This window comes from Tetrao urogallus (genome assembly GCF_951394365.1).
Source record: "Tetrao urogallus genome assembly, chromosome: 25".
NCBI lineage: Eukaryota > Metazoa > Chordata > Aves > Galliformes > Phasianidae > Tetrao > Tetrao urogallus.
The window spans coordinates 1,317,741-1,340,778 of NC_136838.1; the positions used below are offsets into that span (position 1 = coordinate 1,317,741).

At 56.5% G+C, this 23,038-nt stretch overlaps 3 protein-coding genes across 3 annotated transcripts; 1 reads left to right on the forward strand and 2 right to left on the reverse strand.

The window, feature by feature from the left end:
- Positions 1-808: 808 nt before the first annotated feature.
- KLHL33 (kelch like family member 33) lies at positions 809-4,041 on the forward strand (the record flags this gene model as incomplete). The annotated part of the gene is made up of 4 exons (XM_079546589.1): positions 809-1,346; positions 1,580-2,513; positions 2,885-3,055; positions 3,465-4,041. The coding sequence occupies exons 1-4, from the start codon at positions 824-826 to the stop codon at positions 4,039-4,041; spliced, it is 2,205 nt and encodes a 734-aa protein (XP_079402715.1). The 5' UTR covers positions 809-823.
- Positions 4,042-9,210: 5,169 nt separating this feature from the next.
- On the reverse strand, positions 9,211-11,742 carry LOC306955430 (uncharacterized protein; the record flags this gene model as incomplete). The annotated part of the gene is made up of 1 exon (XM_079546726.1): positions 9,211-11,742. The coding sequence occupies one exon, from the start codon at positions 11,740-11,742 to the stop codon at positions 9,211-9,213; it is 2,532 nt and encodes an 843-aa protein (XP_079402852.1).
- Positions 11,743-14,835: 3,093 nt separating this feature from the next.
- Positions 14,836-20,509, reverse strand: LOC306955431 (butyrophilin subfamily 1 member A1-like; the record flags this gene model as incomplete). Its single annotated transcript, XM_079546727.1, has 11 exons — positions 14,836-15,356; positions 15,812-15,844; positions 16,312-16,332; positions 16,421-16,441; positions 16,556-16,576; positions 16,923-16,943; positions 17,134-17,238; positions 17,357-17,634; positions 19,349-19,691; positions 19,797-19,900; positions 20,418-20,509. 11 exons carry the CDS (start codon positions 20,507-20,509, stop codon positions 14,836-14,838), a joined length of 1,560 nt encoding a protein of 519 aa, XP_079402853.1.
- Positions 20,510-23,038: the final 2,529 nt, after the last annotated feature.

The following is a 23,038-nucleotide window of genomic DNA, read 5'->3' on the forward strand; positions in this document are numbered from 1 at the left end:
AAATCCCACTGCTGTCCTCCCACCGCCGTCCTCAGGGAACCCTACTGTCTGACCGCCCCGTCCGGGGCATCGGGGTCACGGCCCTCCCTGCAGGCCTGTCCCAGCTCCAGTGCCACAGCCACGTGTCCAGGCTGGGCTATAATTACCCACACACATTCCTGGGGGGTCACAGGAGCGTCCCAGAGCTGCAGCGGGCAATAAGGTGGGATGAGCGCGCGGTCGCGGCGCAGTGCGCAGCACAGCAGTACAGGACGTGGCACACGGAGGACACAGCGCTGCGCAGTGTGTGGGGCTGCAAGCGCTGATGGGGACGGGGATGGGGCACGGAGCGGGGCGAGCACGGCAGGGTCAGCGCGGGGCAGAGCGACCGCCACGCATGGTGCGTGGCACCGATGGGATGGAATGGTGGCTCTGTGGGGAGCTGGGCTGGCGGTGGTGGTGGCGGAGCAGAGGTGGTTGTGAGCGTGGGGCAGCGGATGGGGGGAAGTGATGATGTGGGACGCTGGGCTGTGGGGCTGTGGCTTTCAGGCGGATTGGCTGTGTGCCTATGATTTCATCCCGTGCTGTGCAGCAGAGGGTTGAGCACTGAGGCAGGTGGGGGGCATCCAGCTCAGCTAAGGAACGGGAAAAGCCCGCAGGTCTCATCTGTCTTGGCAAGAGGCATCAAATTCAGCTGTGGGGCAGCAGCAGAGTGTGGTGGTCTCGAGCCCTTGGCAATGGATCTGGTGTCTTTTGCCATCGGGCAGTGCCAACAGCAGCACCCAGGACAACCTGGCTGTAAGGATGGCAACCTGACCTCACTCCACGTGTTCCCACAGGCAAGATGTGGGTCACAGAGGGGCCGGCCCCAGCCCAGTGGCACCTGCGGGATGGGGCCCACGCCAGACACTTCCTGACCACGGCCAATGACCTCCGCACCGCGGGACAGCTGGTGGATGTGGCCGTGGGCCCCGAGGGTGACATGGCTCACGCTGTGGTCTTAGCCTCCGTCAGCTCCTTCTTCCTGTGTTTCCTGGAGGACAGGACCCGAGAGATGCACCGGGGACCCCCATCTCATGTCCCCCTGCCACCAGGGGCCACACTGTGGGGCTGGCGGGCCCTCCTGGCCTTTGCCTATGAGGGAACTGTTCCCCACGGCAGGGAGAGGGAGGTGGAAGAGTCCGCTCGCGTCCTGGGGGCTCCACGGGTGGTGGCTGCCTGCACATCCCGGCCAGAGAGCGACCACCAGGAAGGGGGTCCTGAGGCCCTGGAGGAGCAGTGGGAGACATTAAGAGCCATGGAGCAGCTGCACGCCAGCGGCCTGGGCTGTGACCTCCAGCTGCAGGCAGGGGATGAGGTCATCCCAGGTGAGCTGGGTGGGGGTCCCTTGGGGGAGTGGGAATGGCGTATGTTGGGTCCGCTGGGGGGGAAAAGGGGGGACAGAAGGGCTGTGCTTCCAAGCAGGGATGGAGCAGGAGGTGTCATGCGCTGGTCCTGTGGGGATGGAGGAGGGGATCAGTGGGGGACGCCTGAGTGTCTGAAGGTCACTTAGGCACCGGGTCCTCCTGCAGCTGCCATCCTTTTTCCTCCTTTCTCCTAGTTCAGCGGCTGGCCCTGAGCTGCTCCTGTGACTTCTTCCGGGCTCTCTTCACTTGCCCCATGCGGGAGTCGACCCACGACCCCACAGCCCCGCTGAGCACAGGACTGACCCCCGCGGAGCTGCGCCTCCTCCTCTCCTTCGCCTACACGGGGGCTGTGGTCGGGCCGTGGTCCACAGTCCTGGAGGCAGCCGAGACCTCCCTGCGCTACCAGGCCTGGGGGCTCCTCACCCTCTGCCTGGATGTTTTCACCCACGGCCTGACCCCAGAAATCGGCCTGGACGTGCTGGCCTTTGCGGTGGCTTACGGGCTGGTCCAGGTGAGCCGCACAGCGGAGGACTACATCTTGGCCACCTTCCCTACCGTAGTGGCCACTCCAACCTTCCTGGATCTTCCTGCCCACCTTCTGATCCGCCTCCTCCGCTCTGACGGTCTTAACGTCCTCCACGAACTGGAGGCTTTGGAAGCGGCATCCCGGTGGCTGAAGGCCAATGGAGATGGCAAAGAGGACCTAACCAAGGAAGTTCTGTCGTCCGTTCGCTTTGCCCTCATGTCCGGCCAGGAGCTGAAGAAGATCCCATCGGTGACGGCGGGGGTGGTGGACCCAGGGCTCCTCCGCCAGCTGGTGGTTGAGAGTTTGTCCCCCATGGTCCAGCTGCCGTGCCGGGTGCGCTCCTTGCAAGAGGTGCTGGTGGTTTGTGGAGGAGACAAACTGACGCCGAACATGGCTGCCCGGAAGCCCAGCAGGAACCTCTGGTTTGCCCACCGCTACCTCAACGCTGTGGGGCTGGTGAAGCACGTGGAGTGGAGGGCATTGGGGAACTTTCCTGACGGGCCGCGCTTTCGCCATGCTGTGGCTGTGGTAGGAAACACCCTCTATGTCCTGGGTGGAAAGCGCTACTACGGGATCCGTGACACCCTGGCCAGTGTCTACAGGTGAGGGCTGTGTGGAGCTGGAGGAAGTACTGGGGGAGGGAGAGCTGCTGCAAGGACCCTGGGCTCTGCATGTGGCTCGAGATGCTCCGGTTGTCTGCTGGCCTGGGGTGTCTGTGCCCCTGTGGAGCCTCCTGCCCTGGAATGCTGTGGGGTTTGTAGGGGATTGGGCAGGGAGGGCCCCTCCTGGGGCTGCCATTATGGCATTGGTGTTGCCAAGAAAAAGACATTCCTGTGCAAGGGGACCGTGGAGCCCCAGGGCATTGAACGATTGGCTGCCTGTGGGTGGGTTGTTGCTCTCAGCAGTGCTGACATCACCTCGTGCCACTGTGGATAGCAGCTAGCCTCTTGCTCCCTTTCCCCCTCAACCCCAGGTATCAGCCCATGGACAATTCCTGGGAGCGCCTGGCCAGCATGACCTGCGGGCGAAGCTACTTTGCTGCTGTGGCGCTCGATGGCTCCATCTATGCCCTGGGGGGCAGCTCGGGTGATCTCTACTGCACGGACACTGTGGAATGTTATAACGTGGCCTCTGACACCTGGAGGTGAGACCTCTCCACTTGGATACCTGCTTTCCCCTGCTGTAGCAGCCCCTGGCATTGGTCATGGTCCCCATGAGTGCTCTTTGTGCTGCTGACACTCCAGAACAGGAGTCACAGTTGGGCTGTGATGCCTGTTGGGTAGTGAATGAGTTGGCTGGTTGTATTCGTGAGGGTCTGTTGGCTCTGCTAATGAGAGGAATCACTTAAATGTCTTCCAGCTGTTTCTTGGGTGATCCATTGGGTGTTGGCCAGTGCTCCCACTGGGGGGTTCTACTGGGGCTCACTGGGTGTAGCCTGCTGAGTGCCCAGTGGATCCATGGCTAGCAGTGCCAGCAGGGGTCTGCTGGGCAGGCAGTCGCCGTGAGGTAGCCCTGCTTTACCTGCTCTTCACCCCTCTCTCTTTTCTCCCCAGGAGGTGCCAGTCCCTGCCAATGGCTCTGTGTGGACACGCAGCGTGTGCCCTGGATGGTGCCCTCTATGTGTCAGGGGGGTGTGATGAGGCGTACCAGTGCCAGACAGCCCTTCTGCGCTACATCCCAGGTGCACCAGCCACACTCCTGGCCCCTATGAATGGCCAGAGAGCTGGCCACATCATGGAGGAGGCGGGTGGGCAGCTCTATGTGGCCGGGGGGCTGTGCCAGCGGGACGGGCAGACTGGCTACAGGGACCAGCTGGCCTTTGAAGTCTACAGCCCCAAGCTAGATATCTGGGTCCTCCTCAGCCCTTTGCCCCACGCCCATGTAGTGGGGGGTGCAGCTGTGCTGGGGGGGGAGCTGCTTGTTCTTGGAGGGTACAGCCATGAAACGTACCGGGACACCCACCTGATCCATGCCTACCAGCCGGGCGCCCGGCGCTGGATCACCCGGGGCACTTTGCCCCATGCCTATACTGACCTCCAGGTGTGTGTCCTCACTGTCCCCCCAGCACTACGTGGCCCCAATTGCCTCGAGGACTCCTCAAGATCACCTGATGCCCTCTGTAACACTTAGGGGTCATTCAAAGCTCTGTACTCCATACTGGGCATCCAGTGGGCACCTCTGTGGGGCAAAATTTTCCCCAGGTTCCTCCCCAGGGAGTCCCCTGCGCTGTGGGGCACAAAGACCACACTGCACACCACCACATGTACCTCCAGGAATGCTCACGATGTCGCCCCGCCACCCCAAGCCCTTCAGTGGGAGCTGAGGATCTCCCAATTCCCCCACATCCTTGTACTGAATAAAAGAGGCTCCTGAAATGCCTGTCTGGGTCTCATTTCTTCTGCTGGGGAACCCAGACGTCCGGATGGTTCTCTCACAAGTGACAGGAGAGCAAAGACTGGAGAGCTGAGTGTCCTGGGTGGGTGAATGGTGGGGACCAGGGCTGCCTGCATTCTGGAGTCCACAGGGGGGGACATAAGGGCTCTGGGTGCCTAAGTTCATTGAGCCTGGGATCGACAGCCATCATGGAGTTTGTGGGGGATCATGAGGGAAAAGGAGAGTCCTGGAGGGCCAAGGTTTTGGGGTAGATGGGAGGTCAGGCTGGGGAGGATCCTCAGAGGTCTTGGCTTCCTGGAGTTTCCCAAAGGGTACATGGAGATGTGGGGGAACCCTGGGGAGTTCTTGTGGGGTATCAGTGATATTCTGGGGGAGGGAAAAGGGTTCTGGAACAGGCAGGGGAGGGCTGGGCGTTCTTATAGCAGCTGGAGGTTTTGGGGTGAACAGCATCCACTGTTTTTCCTTTCCCTACAGATCCAATCGCGCTTTGGGAGAGAGCCAACAAGTTGATGAGGTATTTCATAGCCTTGACAAATCCACGTTCTGCTCCAAATCAACTTGTCCACTTAACACCCAGAAATGTGCTCTGGGAGGTCTTGCTCTGGGATTTTTCCAGGTGCTGAAGACCAAGCTGTTGTTCCCTTGCTGACCTGTTGGGCTTTTTTAAAACCACATTTGTGTTTGTCAAGTCACCAAAAGCCTCCTTCTATCTGTAGGACCTCTCAACATGGCAGAGAGTGACATGCAAGGACGTCACCGCCCTCAGCAGTGTGGAAAGAGCCTGGTGGGTCCCACGGGCATCAGAGCAATCTGGGAAACTCCAAAAGCAGACTGAAGAGAGTTCTCTGAGCAGCAGAGCTGCCCACCTGTTCTGCTGTTTGAGAATAGAGGAGGCTTGTGGGAGAGGGGATGGAATGTGGCTGCGTTGGCCGCAGTGATCAGGATGTACACCTGTATTACAGGGATACGTCTGAGATCAAAATCACCTGCTTACATGGGAGATGACACCCAGGGAAAACTGCAGCCCCTTGCTGAAACTTGCAGGTGAAAGAAGGTGAGAAATGAGAAACATCACGGGTCCAAAACATCCCGTCAGAGCACTGCAAGGTCTGAGTTACGGTGCTAAGAACAAAGCTCTGCAGCAGCAATCTGACATTTCTGTGTATGCGATTCGTGGTGGGAATGGCAGGCTGGAAACAAAGCCTGGAGGAAACGCTCTGCCCTGTGCTGCATGCTGCCCTCTGGCTCACTGCCTGATGGGGATAGCAAGCGATGTGAGAAATGTGTCTCCAGGCCTTCAGCTGACAGAGGGATCCTTGCATGTCCTGTGCAGCCCTTGCAGGCAGAGCAGTGGGTTAAGTGTGGGTCATGGGAAATGGGGGACAAAACGTTATGGAAGGATGTGGGGGAAAAATACCCATATCTACTACCCTTATCAGCAATGATCACAAGATATTTGTAGCAGGAGCAAAAAAAAAGGGAGGAAGGGAAGAAGGAAGGGAGAGAAGGAGAAAGAAAAAGGAAGGAAAAAAAAAGGAAAAGGAAAAGGAAAAGGAAAAGGAAAAGGAAAAGGAAAAGGAAAAGGAAAAGGAAAAGGAAAAAGGGGAAGGGAAGGGAAGGGAAGGGAAGGGAAGGGAAGGGAAGGGAAGGGAAGGGAAGGGAAGGGAAGGGAAGGAAGGGAAGGGAAGGGAAGGGAAGGGAAGGGAAGGGAAGGGAAGGGAAGGGAAGGGAAGGGAAGGGAAGGGAAGGGAAGGGAAGGGAAGGGAAGGGAAGGGAAGGGAAGGGAAGGGAAGGGAAGGGAAGGGAAGGGAAGGGAAGGGAAGGGAAGGGAAGGGAAGGGAAGGGAAGGGAAGGGAAGGGAAGGGAAGGGAAGGGAAGGGAAGGGAAGGGAAGGGAAGGGAAGGGAAGGGAAGGGAAGGGAAGGGAAGGGAAGGGAAGGGAAGGGAAGCTCACAGCTCTGTGTTCTCCTGTGCCCTTGTTCACCACCCAGATCCACCAGTTCCTGTTGCAATCAGATCTGAAATGGCCCTGAAGGATCTTTTCAGTTGCACATCCTGATATTCTTAGTCCTTATTCTTAGCACAGCCATAAAACTGAGCATCCTGGAGACAATGCCCAGAAGTTACTTGTGGCAACCAAGACAAGAGAGCAATTACTGTCATGGGTATTTTCACCTCTTCTGCACGTAATAGTGATCTTGTAGACTGATCTATTTCTTCATTTACCAGCTGAAATATACTGCACAGTACCTGGATCTAGATTTAATGATTTTAAACCTTAATCTTAACATAGTTTTTGGGCTGTTCCAAGTGGCCGTTGCTCAAGCATCAGCCTATGATATCCCACTCTTTTGTCTCCCCAGAAAAGTCTCTAATTCCTCCAGTGCAGCTGCTGGCTAAGAAAAGTATTCGGATACTTCTCTTTTAATATCCACAAGGTTCCCAGTTGGATGGATTTAGCCTCTTCTTAGCCTTGATGATCTCGTAACCTGTCTGTAGATGTTCACCTTCTTCCTCGTTTGCTGCCCGCGTTGCCGTTCCCTGTTGTCTCACTGGAGCTCACCTACAAAGTGCCACAGAGCAAACAGACTCAAGCTGGGGAGAAGTGATTTCATCCATTGTCCATGAAATAGAGTTGGACAGGGAGAAACAGGCACATCTCTTCCCCCTCTCCCCACTCCCCACCCAGCCCCCTCCTCTCTATCATCCCACCGTGGGTCCATAACTGCCTCCCTGCCTTTCTCAGTGACCTCCTCAGCAATTCTCCCCTAAACATAGGCACTGCAGCTGTCTGTATCACGAGGCCCCATCCCTCGGTGCCTATTAGCACAGCTTTCAGCAGCTGACGAGGGACCACGGCGCTCGTGAGGATGGCAGCAGATCCCTCCTCTCTGACCTTTCCCTGAGCTCGTGGTGGGCAGTGAGGACAGAAGGAGGGCAGCTGCCCAGCTGTCCCCACCAAAGCAGCCCTGGGGGTTGTGCTGGGGGCGCTGCAGCATGCAGTGCTGCGCACTGAGTCGTGCCACCCATCGCTGCTCAAACCACAGCACTGCAGTGCCCAGGGGCTCTCTTTGTGCTCACATGTCACACATGAGAGGATTTAGGGTTTTGCACATGGTGTCCTGGTGCGTGGAAAGAAAGGGGACTGAGCTGCCCCAGTGCGGAGCTCGGGGCCATTAGGAGCACATGTGGTGATGCTGAGGATGAGGACTGGTGGCCATGGGGTCCCACTGCATCTCCTCTGCGTCTGTTTGACTTCTTGTTGTACAGGTGTTGTTCTTGGCCCCTTACTTTGAGGACATCAAAAGCAGTGCATTACACTGGAGCATCTCCTGAACAAAGTTAACACTCCTGGGGATTTGTGGCGTGGATGGAAACAAATGGGGCTTTTCCACCAGAGCCAGAGACATTGCTGGTGTGGCATGGCTTTCTGCGGTCTGCAGCGATGGCCGAGTCCACAACCCCAAAGCTGCCCCTTCTCATCATTCCCTTGGGGTTTCCCTGCTCCCCAGACAAGTGCAGCTCCTCCTGAGTTTCACTGCAGCAGCAGGACCTCCCCTCCCAGCCAGGCTCTTTTCCTGGAGCCAAGAAGAGCGTTTTACAGTTGGGCTCCAACACCATCAAATCACAACCAATGCAGAGCTCCTGGCACCTGGAAATGGGCCTGAAATGCCTGGAAACAGTAAGGAATGCCACCGAGGTGCTGAGGCAGGATGAGGGACCTGCAAAGAAGTCGCTCCCTGCTGCGTTTTTGGAGACCTCAAAATGGTTCTGAGACTCTCCAAAAAATCTGTTGTGCTTCCTATCTAAAATCCTCCAGCTCTTCTCCTCTGCAAAAGGAAGCTGGGTATGAGTGGCCATTTTCTCCATTCTGTGCAGTTCCAAGTACTGAAAATGAATTTGCCATTCACTGTACTCTGCCAGAACTACTGGAAGTTGAATGAAATGCATTAGCCCACGTATGGAATTTGTGCAAAGAGAATATTTATTCAGTGAAAGTGTGATGCATCTCTGTGTGTCATTTGAGCAGACAGCGGACAAAGCCAGTTCAGCTTTGCCACACTGCCCCAAACCTGGCATTTCAGCCCCCAACTCCGGTTTAGGACAATCCCACCCCTGCTAAGCAGCCCAGAAATCATTTCAGATCTAGCTAGCAAAATGAGTGTGAGAGCAGTGCTGGGGCTCAAATTGGTTCCAGGAAAATCCCAAGTTCCAAATGGTTCCAAAAAATCCAATGGTTCCACATTCCAAATCCCAGTGGTTCCAAAACACCCCAAGAGATGTGGAGAAAATGTGTAGGTCTTCACTGGGTTCTGTGTGGCTGCAATGCGCTCTCCCCAAGGATCAAATGTTTGGGGCAAAAGCCAAAGCCAATGTTGTGCTTCCTATCTAAAATCCTCCAGCTCTTCTTCTCTGTGTCAGGAAGCTGCACATGAGGGACGTTTCCTCTGTTCTCTGTAGTTCCAAGTATTGAGGACAGCCATTTGCTGTACCCTGACAGCACTACCAGAGGTCTAGTGAAATGAAATTAGCTCCCATATGGAATTCAGGCAAAGAGAATATTTATTCTGTGAGTAATAAACCAACTCTGAGTTGAAAGCATGATGTGCGTGTGTGACATTTGAGCAGAAGCAGTCAGCACGTAGCAGATAAATCCAGCTCTGTTTTCCCACACTGACCCCAAAACTGGGCATTTCATCCCCAAGCTCTGGTTTAGGACAACTCCCACCCCTGCCAAGCAGCCCAGAAACCATTTCAGATCTATCTAGCACCATGAGTGTGAGTAGTGCTGGGGCAAGCAGCTGGATGCCTTCCTTTCCTGCAGTGAGCAGATCTTCCTGTCGTGCAGCAGGAGACGTGAGCCAGAGCCGTGCCCCCCATCCCCCCTCTGAAGGCACAGGAGCATTTACAAGGTGTTGGCACCGTGATTCACCCTGACAGCACTGATGGCCCTGACTCCCCTGTCCAGGCTGCGAGCAGAAGGGCTCCGCAGCGAGCTGAGCGTTGTGGCTGTCAGCTCCGTGGGGAAAGGATTGGATGGAGCATTCAGGGGGCCGTGGTGGATCCACAGCTCCTTCGTGGTGCAGAAGGACTTTGCAGGAGGGCCGTGCTGCACCCCCAGGTCTTTAATCGTGCAGTAAGTGTGGGATGTGGCAACTTCAGGGCACAGCTCTACTTCCTTGGTGGTGCAGAACGTGGAGCGTTGTTGGGGGCTTCGGAAGATGCAGAGATGTGTGGTATGACTTTGTGTTGAATTCCCCAACCTCAACAGCGGATGCTGCACCTCTTGGGTCTGCAGTGAGTTGTGTTTTGTCAGACACATCCACACCAGGCAGCAAGCTAAAAGCAGCACAGACAGGAGCAGCAGAGCCAAGCAGGCCAGGTAGAGCACCCAGCGCAGGAGACAGCAATGGCTCAGCACCCAGTGCTCCCAGTGCAGACCCTTCACAGCTGCCTGCGAGTGCAGCACGGATGGAGTCTGCGCTGGAGTGGAGCACGGGCAGAGCAGGGGAGGGGGGAGCGGAGGAGATGGGCGGGGAAAGTGCGTGGTGTCCAGGGGAGCAGACAACGTAGGGGTGTGAGCAGAAAGCGTGGCGTTGGGGACCACCGGTGTAGGGGACATCAGAGCAGAAGGTGAAGATGTGGTGATTGAAGTGCTCTCTGGCTCGGTGGGGGAAGGCAGAGCTGAAGGACTGGTGGGAAATGCTCTGGTGAACGTTGTGAAAGGGCTGCTGGCAGCACGGGTGGTGAGGGTGCTCTGCGGATGGCTGCTGGTGCTGGGAGCAGCCGTCAGAGAGATGGTGGGGCTGTGCGAGGTGCTGGGGGGAGCAGTGTAAAAAGGGGCAGTGCTGGGGGGCTGCGAGGGATGCACAGTGCTGGGAGGGGTGATGGTGGGACTGGTGGATGCAGGAGGGGAGGTGCTGGGAGCCGTGCTGTGTGCAGGGGTGGTAAGGAAAGCAGTCGGGGTCAGACCGGGGCCGGCAGGGATGCCGAGGGGGGGAACGGCGGATGTGAGAGCGGGCTGAGTAAGAGCGCGTGGGGCGGTGCTGGGCTCTTTGGAGCTGGGTGGATAAGTGGGGGTCAAGGAGGTCACGTGAGGCATTTTGGGGGTCCATTCCACATCAGGGTAATCGTATTCATCCTCCTCTGCATCCCCCACGTGGCCGCAGTTGGGCTTGAAGCGGACGATGGGCTTGTGCTGGTGCTCGTCGGGGCTGCGGCACAGCACCTTCTCCGGGGCCAGCTCCACCTTCGTCTTCCCCAGGCCGCGCTCGGGCTCGTAGACGCTCCCCTCGTTGCCGAGGATCCAGGAGCGCAGGTAGAGCAGGTTGCAGTCGCAGTGCCAGGGGTTGTCGGTGAGGAAGACGTAGGCGAAGAGGTGCCCCTCGGGGAAGAAGCCGGAGGGCAGCTCGCGGAGCCGGTTCCCCGACAGCCACAGCGTCTCCAGCTTCAGCAGGTCCCGCAGCAGCCCGGCGGGGAGCTCCTCCAAGGCGTTGTCCGACAGATCCAAGTCCTCCAGCGCCCGCAGCCCCGCGAAGGCGTCCTCGGGGAGCGTCCGCAGCGCGTTGCCCCGCAGGTCCAGGTCCCGCAGCCGCGGCACGGCGCGGAAGGCGGCGGGGGCCAGAGCGCGCAGCTGGTTGTGAGCCAGGGCCAGGCGGGTGAGCGCGGGCAGGACGTGCAGGGCGGGCAGAGCCTGCAGCGCGTTGCGGGACAGCAGCAGCTCCTTGAGGCTGGGCAGCGGGTCCTCGGCGCGCAGGTCCCGCAGGCCGTTGTCGGACAGGTCGAGGTCCTGCAGGGCGGGCAGCGGCCGGAAGGCGGCGGTGGAGACGGACGCCAGGCGGTTGGCGTTGAGCAGCAGGATGCCCGTGTCGTCGGGCAGGCCGGCGGGCACCGCGCCGAGATCCCGCCCGGTGCAGTTCACCTCCACGATGTCCTTCACCTTGTTCATCTCCCACGGGCAGGGCGGCGGCGGGGCGGCGGCGGCGGGCGGCAGCGCTGCGAGGATCAGCGGCAGCAGAGCGGGGAAGCGCGCGGCCTGCGGGGAGAGCCGAGCTGCGGGCGCCTGCGGTGCGGCCCCGGCCCGCCGCGCTCCTGCGCCGGCCGTTCTGCAGTCCCCAGCCCCGACCTCCTCCGTCCCCGCCCAGCCCCGCGGACAGCAGGCTCGGAAAGCGCCCGCTCTGCCCTCGTGCCCTCCTCCAAAGCGTGAACGTGCCCCGCGTGTTGCTGCCCCCCAGGCGGCCGTTCCAGCCTCGCTGCTGCAGAAGCAGGGGCTCAGAGGCGTCTCTGCAGCCTCGCGCTCCCGGTCCTGGGAAGCTGTACCTGGGCTGGAAGGGGCTCCCTGAACACGCTTCTGCCCAGAAGAGCCCTCTGCCACACTTGTGTTCGTGGGCCAGGAGATGAAGCGCAGGACCAGAGCTTCCTCTGCGCAGGTGCTCATGGCCCGAGCACCCAGAGCCCGAGCACCCAGACTCAGAGAATATGGACCCCGAGCACCCAGACCACCCAGACCCAAGGGCCACCGCTCCCCTGCGCTCACCATGACCCCTCAGTGTCTGCTCTCCTGCTGCGTTGCCTCCCGTCTGGCAGCAGAGGCTGGACAGGCCCTGTATCAGCACCCGCAGCTGCTGGGAGGGAAGCTGTGGTTTGTGGAGAAGCCGAGCTCATCTGCCCTGCTTCCACACCACCTCCCGCTTTCCCTGTGCTGCCACATCACGGCTCCTTGCAGAAGTCTCCACCCGAGTGCAGACCAGCTCCGTCATTTCTTGCTTCTGCACCATAAAGGGGTGAGGATTGCGCACAGGAGCAGCCCCAAAGGGGCTTCACACCCCAAAGGCTGGGTCGCTTCCAACCCTGGGACACGTGTCCCTTGCACTGAGAGCTGCCCCTTCCCCTGCCTCAAAGCAGCTCCTTTGCAGCTCTCCCTGGCTTCCAGCCCCCCACCTGGGGACGGCAGCCTGGTGGCGAACTGGGGAGAGCTGGATTCTGCGTGTGACCTCAGGGTTGGTGGTGTCCAAAAGGGCTCCTTTCTTTCTGACTTGCCAGGCAAGAAGGGGATGGATGTGCTGGACTGCAAGGCAGCTTTAGCACTGCTGGGAGAAGCCACAGCACAGAGCGGGCAAGGAGATTAGAGGCAGAGGAAGGAGCTGGGCTTTGCAGATCTTCCTGCTCTCAGTTCCTCCAGCCAAGCTGTCTCTGCCTCCCAGGTCACCACAGAGCACTTCAGGGCTCAGGGTGTGGGGTCACACAGAAGCTCCAAGGGCGGATGTTGACCAGGGTGGTTTTTGCATTGGTTCTCCATTCTGTGGACTCAGCGGTGAATCCCAGCCAGCAGCTGAGGACCCACTGCTTGCCCACTGACCCCCAGAGCAGGAGAGAGGAGAGAACAGGAAGAATAGAACTCATGGATTGAGATAGTGAGAGTTTAATAAAGGCCATGAGAAAAAGCATCAGCAAAACCCCCAAGTGAAACAAAGGCACTTTGTTTGTCTTACCACCTCCTGCCAGCAAACCGGTGCTCAGGCAGACCCTGACCTCGGTGCCACAGAATCATGGAATGTAATCGCAGAATGGTTTGCAGCCATGAGCTCTCCCCAGAGCTTCTCTCCTCCCGGCTGAACGAGCTTAGCTCTCCTCCATAGGAGTGGTGTTCCAGCCCTCTGAGCACCTTCATGACCTCCTCTCGGCTCTCCCCAACAGATCCACATCTTTTCTATGCTGGGGCCTTTGAGCGGAGCACAGGTGGAACCTCATAAGAATGGAGCAGAGGGGGGGGAATGACCTTCCTCAATTTGCTAACTGCAATTCCTTTCTCAAATTCTCACCTCCAGCTTAGGTAGTTCTACATTTATTGTCTCTAAAAACAAGCAAACATCTTCAACCTAAAGTGTTTATAAGCAAGACTTCTTCCTCAAATCTATTTATAATTCACAGTCCAAGTGTTTTGATTCTCAGAACTGTCCCCAAATATTCTTATATATCTGAAATGATGTCTTGATTTTTGTCTGACTGATGCTGCCCGCCTGTGAGTCCCCCTGGCTCCAGATTTAGCAATATTGATCATCCAAGGAGCCAAATTGCAGCGTTACTGTTCAGCTTGCAGTGAGTGAGTTGGAGGCAGCAGCAGAGGCAGGACCTGGGGGCTGCTTTTTGCCTTTGCAGCAGTGGTTTCCAACAGAATGCATGGGGTAGGAAGGGAGAGATCAGATGTTCCCCCTACCGTCTCTTACAGTCCCCAGGAATAAGACTGCACATGATTTCTCTCCCGCACTGCAGTGCTCCTGCTCCCTCAGTATGGGAAGTTCGGTGCCGGCTCCAGTACCACGATTACCCTCTGCTGGCTGCTGTGGTCTGCGCACCCTCCTCAGCTCTGCCTCATTCTCCCCTCCTGATTTGCCTGAAGCATCTAAAGGTGAGATTTACCAATGCACATGGGTATGCGATGTGTGTGTGCATACACACGAATGCACTGTTAGTCAAGTTGTAGCAGGGAGGCGCTGTGTTTCTCGGTAGCACCCAGTAGCTCTGGCAGGGTTTGCTTTTTGTTTTGTGCAGCCTTTTGTCACTGTGAGACTGCTGAAAACCCATCTGAATACGGATCTTACTTACTAACATGTTTACCTAATTGCAACAGACCACATTTTATAAAAGGGAATCCGTTGCACCACTGTCACTGCTCTCTCTTTGAATTAGTTTTTACTAATTAAGAAATAATGACTGATAGTAGCAGTGAAGCATTCCCCTGCATGCTATTTTGCAGTACTGCATTCTTCATTAGCGCTTGCCCTCCCACCACCATACCTGCCCTGTGTTATTCCTGTCTGAAGCTACTCTTAGCTGGACGTCTTACTTGCAATCATGATGTGCTCCTCAGGTGGCTTCTCCACTTTCCTCTAAACACACTGAGGAGCATCTGCTGAAGTGTTGTTGCCAGCTCCGCTGCCGTACCTGAAGCAGGAGTTCATGTCTGTGTTCTGCAGGATCTCAAGCTGCTGCGCAGGTAAAGGAGGAGAATGGGGAAGATTTCAGTGTCCCCACTTTGGCTCTGGCTCCTCTTGCAGTGCTCACATGAGGGGTCCTGCTATAGAGGCTTCTTCTTGTATATTCCAGCAGACACCTGGAGAACCTTGCTGCAAGCTCAGGCTGCATCTCTGAGCTGTTCCTTTTGGACTTCTCTGCAGTGAGGCTCAGTGCTCCTGGGCTGAGCGTGAACAGACTTTATTTGTGTTGCATACAAGTGTATCCTCATTCATTTCTGGAATTACAAAACACACTTGGCAATACAGGTAAAGCCTTTATTTGGAAAGGTCCATGCCTGCTGGACATCAGATGAGTGAAGGAGCTGGTGTGACAGCACACCTGGCCTCAGATGAAGCATGTACCTAACCCTAACCAGCCTTGGGCAGAGGTCCAGAGAGGTAACATCATTTACCTTTGGAGGTGGAGATGGCAAATTCATCCCAACTGATAAAGGCTGGTGGTTTACCAGCAGGGATCAATCCCAGCAGCGCCTTCACTTTCCTCCTCCTCTTCATCAGGGCCACATTTTGAGCTGTGTACCAGGACCCAGCCAGAGCCAGGGGTGGACTTTTATCCCATGGAATGATGCCGATGGAAATGTGAAGATGGGGATCTCCTCATCCACACTGAAGAACGCCACCCGGCCCAATTCATAATCCAGAGCGATCCGGACCCGCGTGGGAGTGTGAATATCGGGAAGGAGCGTGCGCTGCGGAGATGTGAGCGCCTGGAACTGCCCTGCCCACTGCCCCACGGCCCAGATGCCTTCCTCTGGGCCGAACTCAATCTCCCCTTTCCTCCTCACGTCTTCTCGAGAGACGCCCACAGTCCAGCCCCCTCCATCCAGCACCACCTCCACCTCCCAGCAGTGCCTCCCCGCCGTGAAGCCCTCGCAGCCCAGCACGCAGCGCCAGGGATCGAAGCGCTCGGGGCGGCTGGGGACGTCCTGGCGTCGGTCTGTGCGCTTCACACTCCTGCCATCATCAGCCAGGATCAGGTCGCAGTGGGCAGTGCCCGCGTCCAGAACCACCTTCGCTGTGGGCAGAGGGAGGCACGTGTCAGGCAGAGCTCTCCTGCTGGGGAAGAAGGGGAAGGGTGCAAAGAAGCGGGAAGACGTGCAAAGCATTGGCGTGAGGAGCAGAAAGAACTGCAGAGAGCCCAGAGCAGAGAGGAGAATCGTGGATCATAGAATCATAGAGTGGCCTGGGCTGAAAAGGACCTCAAAGATCATCTAGTTTCAACCACAGGCAGGAGGAGGAACAGCAGCACAACTCCCAGCTGAACAAATCCCCACAGCCCCAGAGCAAGACCAGCGCTGCTCGCTGGGGCCCAGGGCTCTCAGATGTGCCTTGGAGAGGGGCATGCATCAAGCAGGGCCCTGAGCACAGCACTGCAAAGTGTGAGCATCCCAGCATCACTGCAGGGGGGGCAGTGGGAAATGAGGGTAAAGCAAAGAGGGCTCAGCCCCCGGAAGGCAGAGCTTCAATTACCATCTTCAATCGGCGCTGCATATCTTCTCCACACTTGAAAAAACATTAGAAAACAAACACGGATGAGAGAGAACCCGAATGCACCCATGGCACCAGTTTGGCTGGGATGATGACAGGCCACGTGCTGCACATTTCCCAGACTGTTGGTGCGTTTGTGAAAGTCATTTCATGGTGTGTGACTTCCAGCCTTCGGTGTCTGGTGATGAGAAGTGCCCCATGCAGTTCTGATAAACGCAGCCCCATTGCTGGGCCTGACTCACATGTGTACTTACTGTCTGTGTGTGCCTTCTTTGCGAACAGAAAGCATTTTTTTTTCTTAATATAGAAGAAGTACAGGAAGTAGCTTAAAATATAAAGGATGGCAATGCTTTTGAAGTGAGTTCAGCATCTGTCACCTCTTCATTTCCCAGCAGCAGACCCAAACCAGGGTGTAAATGCAATACTCAGGGGAACACGGACCAACTGAAACATCTCCCACATAGGAAGAGGAACGTACTCACCAAGTTCCTCAGCTTGTTTCTCTGCAAAACAAGGAACGAGCACAAATGGGAGCGGGCACCAGCTGGGACATCACCTCTCCCACAGCCGCCTGCGTAGAATGAGCCTTACCAATTTTGGAGTCACGGTCCCCTAAGCAGCAAAGAGAAAGACCCCCCCGTTAGTGATGGATCCGCGGCACTGGGGGCAGCTGCAGGGCTGCATGGAGCAGTGCAGGGGGATTCTACCAGAGAGGATGGGACTTACGCAGCTCTGCGGCTTGTGCTGCTGCAAAGAGAACCAGAGGAACTCGTTACCATCACAGCAACACAAAATGCGAGACCCCAACCTGCCACCTCTATCAGGAAGGGGCTTTTGCAGAGCAAAGCTCTGCCAATATACAGCACCCCTGCTCTCTCTTTGCTTGTGCCATGAGCTTACTTAAAATTGCAGCATCATTTCACAATGTCATCCTTCTGTCATTTCAGAAATCAGTTCCTTAATTTTCTGTGGCTGCTCTGTACCCCTTTGCCTCCACCACCCCATCCTTAAGATAATCAGATAATCATTATCCTTGTCTAATCAGTCAGTGGAAATTCTCCAGTTTTCCAATTCGTGGCAAAGTGGATCTTACCTATTTTTTTCTCATACTTTCCTGTGAATAAAAACAGAAGAAAGAAACATCAGCGGTTTAAAAAACCACGCTGGTTATCTACATCTGCAGCTCCAAACCCACACAAGGCAGTGGCGTCCAAATGACCCCAGAGGGGTCCCTGCCCCCCAGACCTCCCCAGAGCCCGAGCAGCGAGTCAGAGAGGGGCCCCTGCCCCAGCCCAGGACCGTACCTTTCATTTTCAGCAGATAAACAGCAACGATGGAGAGAGCAACCACTGCAACCAGTATCAGGCTCAGGGCGATCTTCCACGGTCTGGCGTTTTGGAAAAAAGGATCTGAAAAATAAAAGAGCCCCGTAGGGCTTCGGTTACCCTGCAAGCAGTAACAGAATGCAGATTTGTGTCTGTTCCAGGGAAAAGACAGCCTGTGCCCGCAGCATCGTGCTCCACTTACCTGCGACGGAGAACGCGGACTCCTTCTCCTGGTTGTGCAGCGCAGCCCTGACCACGCAGGCCAGCTCCTGGCTGTCACCACTGGCGAGGACGAGGACACTCTCTGCTGTGTAGAGGCCACCGCCGTCCTGGGTGACGTTTTCAGAGAGGGAGGGCAGCCACTGCCCACGGGGGTCCCGCCACAGCAGCTGGGGCTGCGGGAACCAGCCTGCAGAGCGGCACGCCACGCGGATGCCGCCGTCCTGGTAGCGCTGCAGTGCGATGAGCGGGGCTGAGCCACTGGCTGCAGGAAACGGTGGTTGTGGGTTATTATGGGGTGGGGGTGATGCTGGGTACGAGGTTGGGGGATAACCAGCCCGTGGCAGGGGGTGGAACCGAATTACAGAATCACAGAATCGCCAAGGTTGGAAAGGACCTCAAGATCACCCAGTCCAACCATCCACCCGTCCCCAATAGCTCTCACCAAACCGTGTCCCTCAACACAAAGTCCAGACGTTCCTTGAACACCTCCAGGGTTGGTGACTCCACCACTTCCCTGGGCAGCCCATTGCAGTGCCTGCCCATTCTTTCAGAAAAGCAGTATTTCCTCACATCCAGCCTAAATCTCCCCTGGTGCAGCTTGAAGCCATTCCCTCCAGTCCTATCACCAGTTACACGAGAGAAGAGGCCGACCCCAGCTCACCACAACCTCCCTTCAGGTAGTTATAGAGAGCAATGAGGTCTCCCCTGAGCCTCCTCTTCTGGAGGGCTTTAAGGCCCTCCCAGCACAAGCTGTTCTATGATGTTTTGTGTTTATGCACACAGAAAGCACCCAAGTTCTTATCCAGTCTTCTCCATAAACATCTGCCCTGGAGGCTGCTATATAGTAATCCCCAGGTCTGGATATTAATATATAAAAGCATATTTTACTTTATTGCCCACTGCCTTTTTTTTTTCCTATACCCATTTTTATATTAAGAAAATAATTTCAACACCATGTCTTGTAGGCAGCACGTCTCATTGGCCACGTGTGGCTGTGCAGCAGACACCTCCACCTCTCTGGGACAACTTGGTGAGCACAGTCACAGCGTTATGGAGTCACAGAACGGCTTGTGTTGGAAGGGACCACCAGGATTCCCTGAAAAAGCACCTGGGGTCACTGCGTGGGTAAAAGGTGGGAGAGAAGAGCGGGATGAAAGGTGGGGTGAAAGATGGGGAAGGAGAGCAGATGAAGGATGGGTGAGATTAGGATGAAGATTGGCAGAGAGGAATGGGATGAAGGATGGGTGAGAAGAAGAAGAATGGGATGAAGGGTGGGATGGAGGTTGGGAGAGAAGAATGGGATGAAGTGTGAGATAGAAGAATGGGATGACGAATGTGTAAGGAGAGTGGGAAGAAGGGGTGGAGAGAAGAGTGCTGGCTGTGAGCAAGCAAATCAGAGGTACTGGGAGGAGCCCCCCACAGAAGACAGGGACGCAGATGAATCATGAGAACAGCTTTTCCATGTTGTGAGAAGAGCCTTTTCACATAACTTGAGTGGATACAAGCTGAAGTACAAGATGCTTGCGTATAAGTGAGCTCAAGAACAGAATGCAGAGGCTGTGGAAACTCACAACTCGCCAAACAACCATAAGAAAGAAGGGTAGACATCCCATTATCGAAGACAGGAAAGTGAAACAGGTGCCTCAGCTCAACACAACACCCCCCAACCACTTTAAAGATTGAAAGTTCACATCAAGAAAAACTGTTAGCCTTTATCTGATGACCACCAGACCCCTGCCATGTTTTAGGATGCATGCTCAACAGGGCGGAACAACATATTGATAATTCCTCAGAATTCTGCCCCATTTTCTTGTAGATAATGAATATCTCTATGTTATGCCTTTAAAAATGCAACCACTGCTTTTCTCAGCGTGTGCCAGCAGGAGATATCCGCTTCGCACCCAGCAGAGTGAACCCGTCTGCTTCAGAACCTTCCGTGGGTTGCAGTTTGGTTCGGCGCGTCGCAGACCACAGACCTGTCACCTGCAGCTCCACCGCAGCCTCGTCGTATCCCAGATCAGTACGAACAAAGCAGGTGTAGCTCCCTCTGTCAGACAGCTGGGCGCGGACAATTCTCAAGCTCACGCTGCCATTGGCGAGGCGCATCTCCGTGCGCCCTTGGTATCGAAGCTCCTGGTCCCCGTACTGGTCCTGGCCATCCCTGTAGCGATGCACGAAGGGCGTGAATTGGTCCCTAAACCACGTCACCTCCATGTCCTGTGTGCTCTGCTCCGGGGACAGGCGGCATGGCAGCACCACGTCCTGCCCCACAGCCACGGCCACGGGGTCAGGGGGGCCCTGCACGCTGAATGGGGCTGGAAGAAAGCAAGAAATCACTGTGAGTTGGCTGAAAGCCTGTGCTGAAAGCCTGTGCTGTGCTGTCCCATAGGCAGAGCAAACACAGCCACGGGGGCTCATACCTGACTGCAGCTCGTGAACGTGGAAAACGGCACTGTAAATGACAGCAGCCAGCATAGGGCAGTGGAGGCAGCAGCCAGAAAACATCGTCTTTACAAAGCCCACCCTGAGAATGGAGAAGGGGAAGTGAAGGGAGAGCAGAGAGGTGAGAAGAGAAGCAGGGTGGCAGAACATTATGGGGGGTGATGTACTTTTAAAGGGATTATTTTGCTGATTTTGGCACAGTTTTTATAATAGCCAGCCTAAGGTTGGCATCCCCAAGGTTGAACTCGATTTTGCATCAGCAGCCCAACTTTGCCACTTTCCCATTGCCTCAAAGAAGACGCCGTTCCTTGTCCTTTGTTGAGAACAAATCTAAAACCTGTTGCAGCAGATGGGTGCTTTGTGCCCAAAGCAGCACGCACCGTGGTTTGAATCTGGAATTCTTGCTGCTCTTATCCAGCCCTGAATTAGGAGTTGGAAACATTCAGGATGGCAACGAGAAACCTGAGTGCCCACAGCAGTGAGTCCAAGCTCCTGGCCCAATCCCAATGGGGATGCTCACAGGGATGATCCCCACTTTGGGATGGGGATGGAAGGAGCACAACAACCGCAGCCAAACCACCCCCCAGCCCCAAGCTTACCACCCGTGCAGTCCTTTCTCTGCCAGCGAGGGTGGAGGGCAGGGAGCAGGAAATGCAACTGCTGAATGAGATCTCACAGCCGGGAAGCCCATTTCCTTCTGCACCTCCTCCACTCAGAAACGAAAGTAACAGAGGTATTTGGGCATTGCTGACGGGAGGTTTTGCTCTGGAAATGCTGTTGCTGCTTGGGGGTTGCTGGGGGCTCACACAGCAGCAGGACACGGAGCACACAAAGGCACAGACCTGGCCCACACTGGGGAACGGAGCCGACGGCTCAAAATAAAAGCGTTTGTGCTGATAGGGCGTGCATCACTTTGAGGAGCGTGGCTTCTGCAGCTCATAGGGATGCTGCTGATGTCAAGCATGTGGGCAGGGAGGAACATGCAGGGGAAGAGAGTGGGAAGGACAAACCCTGGGGGGAGAAATTCCACGGGATGGGCTGAGCTGGGGTGAAGGCATCACTTCTGGGCACATGAAAAAGTGGCTGTAAAGGGGGGAGGAAAAGGGGGAGGGCACAAAGACCAGTGTGCACCATCCCCCATTACCAGATGAGCAATTCAAGCCCTGCCAACGTCTCCCCCCGCAACCCATTGGCAGCACAGCACAGCTGGGCAAGTCTGTAAGGAGCCAGAGCTCCTCCATCTGACTCTGCACAACTCGGGCACCTGATAAAGCTGGTGTCCCCAGCTGACGTCCCACCCGAGCACAGGGGACCCAGCAGGGCTCAGAGCTCCGTATGGCACAGAGGGCTCTTATCATCAGCCTGCAGCTGGCCAAGGGGAGGGGAGATGCAGGGATTCCCACGATGCCTCTCTGCAAACAGCATGGGGACACTGTGGGGACACTCCTTTCTAGCCGCGATCTGATGAGGTCCGGTGAGCAGAGAGCAAACTGAAGGTGTCTGGACCCATCTGAACCCCTCTTTCCCACTGTCAGCCTGCAGTGAGTGCTGACTGTGCTGGGATGCTGTGACTTCTCCAGCATTCCCCTGGCTTCTGGAAGAGAGGGTCCCCTTTATCATCTTCACATGGTCTCTGTGTCCCACAGTTTCCACTTTCAGCGGGGGTCATGTCTCTGCTCCTGTTGACGTTCTGCAGAAATGCTCATTTCCAAGATGGAGGGAGAAGAGATGGAGACCCTGGCCAATGAAGAGGAGGAGAGGAGTGAAAGAGGTGAGTTTTTAGAGGCGATTGTGCTGTCTGGGAGAAAAGCGCGTTCTGCTTCTGCTGTGAAGAGATAGTAAGGGGCAAAGCTCCTGGGGGTTGTCACAGGGCTGAGACTTGGTGACCCCTCCACCCCCAGCTGGATTCCTCTGGCTTGTCTGTAGACCCACCAGCAGCACCAGGCACCTGAGCTGCCATCCTGGCTCCCACCTCTGCACACAGAGAGGAAGAGGAATGTGAGGCCATGGGCGATCAGTCCTGGGCTCAGAGTCACGTTCTGTGCTGGTCTGTGCCCAGGTGTGCCTGCTGCTCTCTTGCAGCACGAGGAAAACCCACACTCAGGGCCAGGTGTCTGCACAGCAGGTGCAGCTACATCCTCCAGGAAAGGGGATCCCCTTGGCCAGGGATTGCACAGGAAGCCCCAGAGAAGGCAGGACCAGAGCAGCTCAAGCCTGGGGCAGCCCAGCACACAGAGATCCTCACCCTACGATGGAGATCTCTGGACAGGGGGAAGGAATTCAGCCCATCCCTTCCCTTGCTGGGTGGGTTCAGCCCTGACATAACACGGGGTTGCCTGTCCTGAGCGGCTTCTCCTCTGTCCCCAGCTGATTTCACCCTGGATCCGAACACCGCCAACCCCTTCCTGCTCCTGGCTGACGATGGGCGAGATGTGAGACGTGGGGATGTGTGGGCATCACTGCCCGATGGCCCCGAGCGCTTCGGCACGGAGCCGTGTGTGCTGGGAGACCGCGGCTTCTCCTCGGGGCAGCACTGCTGGGAGGTGGAGGTGGCCGATGGTGGTGACTGGTGGGCAGTGGGGGTGGCCCAGCACTCCGTCAGGAGGAAGGGGGTCCTCAGTTTTACCCCCCAGGAGGGGATCTGGGCTGTGGGGCAGTGGTTCGGGCAGTACTACGCTTTCACCTGCCCTGACTGGACAGCCCTGCGCCTTGCCCAGCTGCCCAGGGCCATCCGGGTCTCCTTGGACTTTGAGGGCGGGCAGGTGGTATTTGCTGATGCTGAAAGCAAAGACCAGATCTTTGCTTTCTGCCTGGCCTCATGTCCCGAGGAGATGCTATACCCGTGGCTTTGGGTGGGAAAGGACTCGTGGCTGAAGCTGTGCCCCTGATGTAGAGGGAGCACGGAGGGCAGGGGCAAAACTGGAAAGAAGGAAACCATCAGCCTGGCTCTCAGTGCGGGGCACTGGGAGAGCTGCACATCCTCGCTGGTTGGTGATTCCTCACGTGGTCCCTCTGGCCACCAAGCAGAAGGTCAGTGATGGATGGGGAACTGGAAGGTCTTGGGGATGGATGCCACACAGGAGCTTCTCCATCCCCCTCCTCCCCACAGCAGGGGAGGCACCGAGGAGATCACTGCAAGGGGACCCCGGGACTGAGAGGTGGGACTGCGCATCGGCTCTGTGCGTGGCCATGAGAAATACAGCAGATCCAAAGGCCTTGA